General features: G+C 36.9%; 1 protein-coding gene and 1 pseudogene across 1 annotated transcript in view; one reads left to right on the top strand and one right to left on the bottom strand.

The window, feature by feature from the left end:
* LOC102865910 (extended synaptotagmin-2-like) overlaps window positions 1-11,272 on the top strand; it is a 183,440-nt gene that overhangs the window by 160,892 nt on the left and 11,276 nt on the right. Inside the window, exons 16-18 of the mRNA XM_006887662.1 lie at window positions 146-295; window positions 2,633-3,021; window positions 4,813-4,911. Of these exons, the coding sequence (XP_006887724.1) occupies window positions 146-295; window positions 2,633-3,021; window positions 4,813-4,911 (638 nt within the window). The remainder of the gene's footprint in view (window positions 1-145; window positions 296-2,632; window positions 3,022-4,812; window positions 4,912-11,272) is intronic.
* On the bottom strand, window positions 5,421-6,526 carry LOC102865507 (annotated as a pseudogene).

The raw sequence follows: 11,272 nt of genomic DNA, 5'->3' as shown, positions 1-11,272 counted from the left end.
TATCTTCCTAAGAAGGTTTTATACTGTATTATTCACTTAAGAAATTGTAACTTTAGAGAATATGGTTGACATATATTTGTTAAAGACTAAATTGTCTAAGTTTCAGACTCAGAGTTGAGCTTGGTTTCTGTCCTTGTTTTTACAGGTCAAAGATGAACAGCACCAGTGTTCTCTGGGGAATTTGAAGATTCCTCTTTGTCAGCTGCTCATACGTGAAGATATGACAATGAACCAACGATTTCAACTTAGTAATTCAGGTCCCAACAGCACAATAAAAATGAAGATTGCTCTCAGGGTATTTCATAGACTTTTATAATAAAACTAGTGAATGGAGGAGGGAATGGGCTGCTACAGGGTAATACTTGTTTCTGACCAGAGAGAGAGCTTTCTTTCCCTTCTTCACAGGAAGCAGATAACTTGATTAAAGGCAGTACAGTGTTACCAGGAAGCTTGTCTATTTTGAGTGGAAAACTGCTGAATGTCACAGGAGCTCATATTTGAGATGCTAAAGACTCAAGTGTAAATGGAGCAAAATTAGGATCTCCCTGTGGCTTTTGAGCAGATCCAGCATCATTATTGATTGTGCTTTCACATGAATCTGAAAGGTGGTTTTCTCTTTTGGCCCAGGGAGCACTGGTCTTTATGATAGAGTGTTCCTTTAAGGTTACATTTTTAAAAGTCCTTGAGGAGAGATCATTTAATTGAAATTCTGTAATATGTTAGAATTTAATAAAAAAATTTCCTTTTTTTTTCAAAATGGACAAATGATTTTTTTTTTTACTCTAAAGTAATTTTGAAAGAAAAACTGGCAAACATGGGAAACTTAAAATTCATTCATCAAAAAATACTAATTTTTTTAAAAAAACCCAATTTTAAAAAAATCACAATAGACTTAGTCTGTCGAGAACAGTAAAAGTGGTCTTAGACCTTGTCCAGATGGGATATTGCTACAGCCTTTTCAGAAAAGTCAGCAGTATTTCGAGATATTAATTACAGAGCCCCTAGAATCATAGACTTTTTCTGGAAATATGACTTTGGTTTTTGTTTTTAGTTGTTACCGCCAAATAGAAAATGTTTACTTGTTATTCTTACATGGGAGCTCTGGTGGCCTAGTGGTAAGAAGCTGCACTGCAATCCCGAAGGCAAGTGATTCGAGACCACCACCAGCTGCTCCGCAGGAGAAGGATGGGCAGTCTCCTCCCGTAGTCATACTTAAGATATACAAAACCATTATATAAGAAAAACCCAACAAAACAGCACACCATTATACACATCTTTATATTAATCAAATAATTGTCAAAAAATCAGGGCACTGGTGTTTTGTGTCAAATACTATTCCTTTAACATTAATAAAGTTAAAGTTATTATTTAACTAGGTGGACATGTTAAAAATAACATTTCACCTTTCATTTAAAACTCATACATCATTGAAAAATGAAATAAAATTCATCATTCCTCTAAAATTAATAGTAGTATTAAACGTAATATTGATGGCTAAGGAAATAATGATTTTCCAAATGCTTGTAAGAAACAAAACAATAACAACAACAAAAAAATTCCCCCCCCAAAAAAAGGAACAACAATGTGTACCTCTTTGGAAGTGGATATGATTTTGCCTATGATTTAATGGAATCTAGGAGAGTAAATAAAAGCTTTTTTAAGTTCAGACATTCACAATGATGTAAAGCAAATGCTTTATCTTTCATATTACATAAGAAGGCATACAAACAACATGTTACTGAAGGTCATATAAAAATAAAGCAAATCTAAAATTACTATCAATAAAATCATAGAAAACAAGCACCGCATAATAATGCTGTGGACTTAAAATATCCTAAAGCAAAAGTTTAATTTAAAATATATGTTGACAGTATATGTTCAGAGTCATATGAAGTCAGACTTCTGGCAGTAACTGCAAGATAAAGGGAAGTAGACATCAAGGGTTACAACAACAATTCAAGCCATGAGAATTGTCCCAGAGAATGGAGTAGATAGTTTGCCAAAAGTAGTTTCTGCTCCGTGGAATATGTAGCTAAAACTAAGCAAAGTAAGCAGTTGATAGGCTTTGAGTCGACTGAGCATGTCTGGCCTGTTTGATTCCATCTCTGCCCCTACAGCAGCTGGTTGGTTCATTTGCAGAATATTGCGGTTTTAACTTTCTCCGTTTCTCCAAGGGCTTCCTGGTGAAAGGTTTTTGGTGTGGAATAGATTTCAATTATCTGTTCAGTATGTAGGTGCAAGATGGGTTTTTCCACAAGAAAATGACAATTATGTACACATATATGCATGCAGGAGGGTTTTTTTAAAAATTACAGAAGTGATATTTTAATTATTTATACCTTTTTTCCCCAAACAAGGGATGAGGGTCTCTGATTTTGTAGTGCATAGGGAATTGTGCCGCAAACCCCAAAGGCAGCACATTCGGAGGGCTGACACTCTTCTTGGAGACATAATTCAACCCGTTGCATTACCTTATTTATGAACTAGATGAACAGGGAGGGTGGATTTTTTTTTTTTCTGTTTTGTGTCAAATAAAAAAATACATTTTGCAAATGAATGTACCTACAACTGCTCATTTATCATGGCATTTCCAGTGTTACTAATTTATCATTTTCTTGTTTTCCACTTCTAGATACTTTACCTCGAAAAGCAAGAAAGGCCTCCAGACTACCAACATTCAGCTCAAGTGAAAAGACCCTCTGTTTCCAAAGAAGGGAGAAAAATACCTGTCAAAGCTCAGATCCCAGCATCTGCAGCCACAGAGGGCAGTAAAACAGCACCTTCCACTCCGGTCACTGAAGGCAGTCATAAGACTGAAGTGGACCAGAAAGACCTGCCAGCGAATGCCAGCCCGCAATGGCCCCGTGATCTCAGCAGGAGCTCCTCCAGCCTCCAAGCCCCCAGTTCTGCCTACTCCCCAAGCCACATTTCCATCAAGGAGCCCACACCAAGCATAGCCTCCGATATATCATTGCCAATTGCCACACAGGAACTTCGGCAAAGATTGCGACAGCTTGAGAAGTAAATCAAATGCTATTTTTGAACACAGAATTAGTGTGCACAATTCACCTTTTATAAGGAAGTTAATGTGAAGTTAGCTGAAGAATTTTGTGGTGCAGTTTCAGTGACTGTCTTTGGTTTTCAAAATAGAATTTGCCATTTTCAGTTGTTGTTGTCTGCCATCCTGTCAATTTTAAATCATAATGATCCCATGTGCCAGTAGAACTGCCTGATACACATTCTAGGTTATAATCTTTATGAGGCTAGATCATTGGGGTTTTCTCCTGCCTAGTGTGTGAGCAGGTTCAGATCACTAGGCAGCCTTTTAGTAGCTCCAGAGAGCTTAGCCATTATGCCTCCAGGACTGCTTTGCCACATTCTAGGACCTAAAGCTAATGGAGGGAGTTCTAGCGGTCCAGCCAACAATGAATTTGCATAGCTGACCTGAATGCTGCGCCTCTCTGCTTGTCCTAATCTGCCACCTGCTCAGAGGAAGCAAGATGGGCAGTCTCTTCTTAGACTTAACAGCATGGAAACACACTGAAGTTAGTTTTGATAGGATGATGAGAGAATATTTATCTGGCTAATTTAAGAATTAGAAAATAACTGAGTTGTAAATGTCACAAGATTTATATTTTTGAATGTATTATGTGCTAAACTCAAATGAGAAATTGATATCTGAAGGGTTAAATTGTTAAATTTTTATATGGTGACAAGAAAATTTTTACTTTTAATGATTTTGGGGTGGGGAGGAAGATCCTATTTCATTTTTGGTCTGCATTTCAGTACAACCCAGTTCCTTTTAATTTGTCTTTGGGTGTTAATGTTGATTTTTTATTTAAGACCCATCATTGATAAGTAATGTTTAATTAATAATTAAATAATTTTAAAAATAATAATGTATAATTGGTAAATAATTGCTTTTCTTTTGATAAGGCTTTTGAGAAAAATAGCCTGTAGTTATCACAAGTTTCAGATGTTAGCCTTTTCCTCTCAGTGTAGAGTAAGGCTGACCTTTGAAATAGTTCATGTTTTTCATTGTAAGAGATATGTTGAGTAATGCAAATATAGTAAAAGACAGAGCAAAAGATGAAAAACATGTTTATTCTTGAAGAGTTAGTAAAACCTACCATGATTACAGAGTCCTTTAGTAATTCTTCTCTAATCTCTACTCAGCATTTTGGGGGTTTTTTCCTTCATACTTTCTCATGTCCATTATTTTGGAGGAAAGACGTAAATGTCTTCCCACTGTCTTGCTCTACAAGAAAGCCAAATTGTAAAAAGTAATGCATATTCTCAGGAGCTGCATTTGAGGAGTAGCCTAAAGGATCTTGAGAAACGTTAAGCCACTGTTGTCCAGCTGGTCCACCAACCTTGGGGGGTTTGTGCTTTAACATTGAGCACAAGGAAATAAACGTGGAAAAAAATAGTACTGTCTGAACACAGAGTTAGAAATAGGACAAATGATGCATATAAGATGTTGAGGAAGGAATACTAGATTTAGGTAGTTACAGGCTGGATATTACTTGGCAAAGACTGCAGAACTGATGTGTGTTCTAAGCAGCCCTGCATTGTCCCTGCGAGCCCTAATAGGAAAACTGTCAGGAATAATGAAAGCAGCTGAGCCCTCAAGTGAAATTGGGAGTTCTACAGATCTATTCACACTCAACTTTCAAGTTACCTCATTGCTCACTGATTTTTTTTTAATTCTGAAGATTATCCTTTTGACCTAAATTGATGACAATAATTTTATTTTATGTATTGTACAGGTAATCTCAAGAGAGCTGACAGCTTTGTACTTTGTTTCCACAGTGGAACAACATTGGGACAGTCTCCACTTGGACAAATTCAGTTGACAATACGTCACAGTTCTCAAAGGAACAAGCTTATTGTGGTTGTGCATTCCTGCAGGTGAGCCTACTCTGCTCTGGTGGCTTACACCACAGTTCCCTCCATTGTTATTTCTAATGAAAAAATTAAACATAGCCGTGGAAATACTTGGATCTAGGATTAGCAAACAGCTCAATTTACATGGGGGTTTTTTTTTCAGCAAAATGTTGTTGTCTTACTTAACAATGCCAACTTCTCAAAGATTGATAAACTAAACTAGGCAGAAATTGCTTTACAAAAAAAAGGGGAAATCCAAAATGCCACTTTCTATGGAAAACTCACAGTTCAGTTTTATTTTCAAAGCAAAGAGGGAACAAGTTTGATCACACTAGAACAAACTCAACTATACGTTTTTAAATCTGTACTCAAACTACACATGCAATCAGGACAATATTCTCCTAATATAATTGATTTGCTGCTGCATTTGTCTATTGTTTGTCTAATATTAACAATATTAACAGTTATAACCATAGCAGTGCAACTAGTATTTGGAATAATCCTTAGAGTGTTACAATGTTAGGCACAACATTTCACTTCTCTTCACACCACTGGTTCTTTTTGCATACTTGGGCTTCTTCCTCTTCAGTTAAGTCATTTTTATATTGAAAGTCTTGTAAATCTCCTCAGGAGTTTTCCCCTTGATCATATTGGCAACAGTCTTGCATGTAACATCAAACAAACCTTTGATGTCTAAATAGTTTGCAGTCAGAATAAGTTCAAAAAGTGTTCCCTGGTCAACTTTCAGAAATTCTTGGTCCCAAACGGGGATGTGATTTTTTTTTCTTTTGTTCTCATCATCCTCAGAAGGAGGTGGGTCATCTTTGTGGTGAGTGCACCACTGAATGAACTATTTTTTTAAATAGAAGTCTTTATTTTAATTATGATTTTTAGAAAAGTTTGATTTTTATTCATTCATGTTTCACATTTTATCTCTTCTCCCTCTCTTCCCACTCCCCAAGTTCACTTTTTTAAAAAATATTGATTTATTGTTGCACAGTCTATTTTAATGTTGCTCTAATGAACGTGGATATATAGATATCGGTTGGTGTCATAACATTTTTTTGGTTATATACTTAATAGTGAGGTTGGTAGATCAAAATGACATTTCTATGTCTTTCATTTTTAATTAATTTTAATGAACATTTACAGAGATTTCGTATTTCCATTCATTCATTGTTGCACTTTTCTCCCTACCAACCAGTTCGCTCCTTTCTTTGAAAAGTAAAAAAAAAATCTTTGGTTTACAAGCCCCCGCGCCTCCCCCCCCCGCAGTACACTCCACTGTGCAACCTTAATTCTAGACTCTTGTGATAACCATAATACCCTATCATATATGGCTTTTAAACTGTTCTCTCTCTCATTTGTTTCAGTGCAGTATATATAATTTATCCAGTTTTTCTTAGTCTTACCCCAAACCTGATGTCAGTCTCGTTCTACAGCAGTGGCACTATGCAGCATTTATCTGACTTTTTAAATATTGCTTCATTAACATTTGGAAGAGGGACTGGGTCATCATCTCTTTCATCATCCATTTCCAATCTTCCAACATGGTCTTGGTAGTCACAGATTGTTTGGCAGTTTCCACATCAACTTCAAATATCTCCCCCTCAGAACTCTGCAGCTTAATTGAAGGCATCTTAAGAGTAGATCAGCACACCACCAAGAAAACAAAAATCTTCACCAGTGAGGATGCTTCCCTCACGAAGTCCGCAGGGGCTGGTGAGAGCTGGGCAGCCTGGAGAGTAGAGTTGGGGAAAGCGGAGAACAAAGCCCTACATGTTGTTTTTAAAAGAACAAAGATAAACCTAGGATAGATGGTACTGATAAAATAAATCAGTATGTATTTTACCAACACTGTACCAACATAAAAAGAACTCTCAATGAGTATGTCCCTAAGGGATAAAATTGACATGTTTCATTTACATGTGGGGTTCTTGCTTTTGTATGTTGAGAGATTGAATTTCTTGTGTTAGAGAAAGTAGGGAATACTGAGGAAAGACTTGTTTTTATTTGATTGAAATTTTAGAAATCCTTTTTTTTTAGTCATTCATACACATTTTTTATAACATAGTTGATGGATGTAATTAATTAGTGTTGTTATACTTAATCATCGTTTATTAATGGGTTACTGGAATTCAGAAGTTGAGAACAAGTAAGAAATACCAGTAGCCAGGAAACATGGATTTGTTGACAAAAATGAGATTGGAGATAGAATGATAGAATTTTGTACAGTGATTTATTCATTACAAATAACTTTTATAAGAAACATAAATGGCGACAATACACATGAATTTCACCTGATAATTTGCACAGAAATCAGATCAATTAGCTGTGAATATTAGGCCAGAGCCAGCTGATTGTGGAACAGACTGTTGCTGTTTTGTGCTGTTGAGTCACTGCAACTCATAGTGACCCTATATACAACAGCCCTGATCTCTGCCCTATTTTGAGACAACTTCATTGTCTCTGACACACCTTCCCCTATATACTCAGTCACTGAGTCAAGCCATCTCATTGAGAATCTTCCTCTATTATGAAACTTAAAACTAAAGCTAAGAGGGCTAAATCAAATCCACAGGAAACAAAATTTTACCTTGAGCCTGTCCCACCTGACTTTAAAAACCATCTCAGGAACAGATTTGAGGCCTTGGATGCTAATAAAGGAAGACTAGATGAGCTGTGGGAGGATATCAAATATCATCCAGGAAGAACGCAGAAGGTCATTACAAAAACTAAAGAGGAAGAAAAGACTGAGATGGATGTCAGACAAGAGACTCTGAATATTACAGTAGAGTCCTGACAAGACAAAGCAAAGAGAAGAAATCAAGAAGTTAAAGAGCTGAACAGTACATTTCAAAGGAAAGATAAAGCAGAGGATTATAATGAAATGTGCAAAGCACTGGAGTAGAAAAACGGAAAGAGCTGAATTCACTCAGCATTTCTTAAATTGAAGCAACAGAAGAACAAGTTCAAGCCTCAAGTTGCAGTGTGCAATACACATTAAGGATAGTATGGACAGAATATTGAATGATGCAGGAAGCATTAAAAGAAGATGGAGGGAGTACACAGAGACGCTATACCAAAAAGAGTTGGCTGACAAGGAAGAATTGAATGAAACAACGTATGATCAAGAAGCAATGGTGATGAAGGAGGAAGTTTAAGCTGAAGGAATTGGCAAAAACCAAGGCCCCAGAAATTGATGGAATACCACTTGACATATTTCAACAAACAGATGCTACCCTGGACATACCAGGTTGTAGCAAAAAAAACTGGAGGATAACTACCTGGCCAACTGACTGGAAGAGATCCATATTTATTTCCATCCCAAAAGTGACACAACAGAGTGTGGAAATTATAGAACAATATCACTAATACTACACACAAGCAAAATCTTGCTGAAGATTATCCAAAAATGACTAGAACAAAACATCCACAGAGAACTACCAGAATTACAAACTGAGTTTAGAAGAGGCTATGGCACAAAGGACATCATTGCCAATGTCAGATGTACCTTGGCCTAAAGCAGAGAGTACCAGAGGAATGTCTTTGTTTCATTGAAGATGCAAAGGCATTTAACTCGGTAGATCACAACAAAATGTAGCTTAACATTGAGAAGAATGGGAACCCAAAAACACTTGATTGTGCTCACGTGGAACCTAGACTTGGGCCAGGAGGCATTAGTCAGAACAAAGCAAGGAAACACAGCATGGTTCAAAATCAGAAAATGAATGCATCGGGGATGTGTCCCATCTTCATACTTTTCAGTCTGTACACAGAACAGATCATCAGGATTGGAGGAAGACTCAATCACCTGCTTTATGCAGATGGCACACCCTTACTGAAACTGATGAAGGCTGAAACATCCTTAGAAGATAGTCAAGGACTGCAGTTTGCAATATGGATTGAAGCTCAGCAAAAAGAAAACAAAAATTCTTACCACTGGGCAAATTGGCAGCATCATGATAGAGAAGAGATTGAGATAATTAACAGTTTGAGCTTGCTCAGTTCTACAGTTAACACTCTTGGAACTAGCAGTAAGGAAATTAAAAGATGGATTGTCATAGGGAATTCTGTTGTCAGGGACCTCTCTAAAGTGCTGAAGAGCAAGGATATTAGTCTAGAGACTAAGGTTTGCCTGATTCAGACCATAGTTTTAGCAGTTACTTTCTATGCATCAGAGAGCTGGATAGCAACTCAAGATGATAGAAGAATTGATGCCTTTGAGCTATGGTGCTAGAGAAGAGTTCTGAACATAACTATTGGCTGCAAGAGAACTAATAGGTCTGTCATGGGGAGGACAAAACCAAGGTGCTCATTGTAGGCAAGGATTTTGAGACTCTGTGTCACATCCTTTGGTCATATAGGCAGGAGGGGCATGTCTTTTTGAGAAAATCATGCTTGGAAGGGTGGAAGAACTATGAACGAGACAAAGACCATAGATGAGATGGATTGACACAGTGACTGGGATAATGAGGGTAGCTGTGTCAGAGGCAGTGAGATTGGCTCAGGATAGAGCAGGATTCAGAGCTATTGTGCATAGGATCACTATGAGTCCCAAGTGACTAGACAGCACATAACAATAACAATTTCCAAAGAACCTGATGGCATAGTAGTTAATCAGTGTACTGATAATTGAAGATTGGAATTTCAACACAAAACTGTAGTTTCGGAAACCCTTTGGGCAAATTCTGTACTGTAAATTTACTGTCTTGAGTTGGAATCCACTTGACAACAGTGGATTACTATGCATCTATTGAGTTTTTTAAAACATAGAAATGTATATTTAAAAAAACAGACTTTTAAAAGGAAGAACATGTTTGCCTGTGTCCAAAAAGGCATCTCATAGACTTTAAGAAAACAAAACTGAGTAAGGAAGCTTAGAACGGTAGGATGAACCACTCACATGTTGAAAATAATATACAGCAATGAAAAAACCAGTTTTAAGATCCAAATCTAACCCCCAGATGTCAAGTTAATTCTGACTCATAGTGACACCATAGGACAGATTGAAACGTAAAAAATTCCACCTCATTGCTGCCCTGTTAGAACCGAGTCGTAGGTGAGCCTCAAGCAAGTTTTCAGAGGTTGAAAGGAGGAAGATAGCCCAGCTGTCTCCCACAGAACAGCTGGCAGATGTGAACTGCTCACCTTCGTGTTAGCAGCACAACTCCTTTCCTTTAGGCCACCTGTGGCTTTTATTTTTACCCTGTTGTAGAAGTTTTTGGATATGCATAGGGTTTTGATTCTTAGAAGGTCCCATTCATCTATTTTATCCTTTCTTGATTGTAGGTTTTTCAGGATGTTGGAAGACTGTTCACATTGTGGATTAGGGCTTCTAGAGATCTTCCAAGCTTTTCTCCAAGGAATTTTCTAGTCCTTGGTTTTAGTCCTGGGTCTTTGATGTACTTTGAGTTGGCTTTTGTGTATGGTATGAGGTGTGGGTCTTGTTTCAATTTTCTGCAGATAGTTTTGTTTTTTATATTTTGTATATTTTCCAGCTCTATCATTTGGTGCATAGATGTTTATTATTATTATGTCCTCTTGTTCAATTGACCCTTTAAGTATTATGTAATGACCTTCATTGTCTTTTGTGATGGTTTTTCCATTGAAATATATTTTATCAAAGATTAATATAGCTAATCCTACCTTTTTTTGGTTGCCATTTGCTTGGTATATATTTTTTCTGACCCTTTTAATTTTAGTCTTTTTTTTTGGTCTTCACTTTTCAGGTGTGTCTCTTAGAGACAGTTTATTGATGTGTTTTATTTTTTTAATCCAATCTGCTACTCTTTTTCTCTTCAGTGGTGCATTTAAACCATTTACATGCAGTGTCATTATTGAGAGGCAAGGTTTTATTGCTATCATTTTGTTGAGTTCTTTTTGGTATTGTTTCTAATTACTTTGGTCCATCCTCCTTGCTTTTGCACCTCTGTAAGAAGGACATCTCTCAGTTTTTCCTACAATGCTAGTCTTGTTTTATAAACTCCCTTAGGTTTTGTTGTTCTGGGATTATCTTGATCTCTCATTTATATTTGATGGACAATTTTACTGGGTACAATATCTTGCTTGTTAGCTGTGTTCTTTGATTTATGTCTTTCCACTGTCTTCTTTCTTGCATGGTTTCTAGTGAGAAATCAGCTCTTAATCTTATTTGCTCTCCCTTATAGGTTACTCTTTGTTTCTCCCTCACTGCTTTCAGAAGTCTCTCTTTATCTTTGATTCTGGCAAATTTGACTATGGTATGCTGTACTGTGTTTTTTTGGGGGGTCTGTTCTATAGATTATAGCAACTCGAGGTTTGAATTTGTTCTTCAGTTCCTTGAGCTTAAGATATGTTGAGCGAGTTCGGCCCTTTTGATTTTCCAACTCCAACTCCTTGCACA

Source organism: Elephantulus edwardii, unplaced genomic scaffold, assembly GCF_000299155.1.
Source record: "Elephantulus edwardii isolate Elephantulus edwardi_28Jun2011 unplaced genomic scaffold, EleEdw1.0 scaffold00060, whole genome shotgun sequence".
NCBI classification, from domain to species: Eukaryota; Metazoa; Chordata; class Mammalia; order Macroscelidea; family Macroscelididae; genus Elephantulus; species Elephantulus edwardii.
Note: the sequence above shows the minus strand (reverse complement) of the source record. Positions and strands in the feature narration are given on the sequence as shown.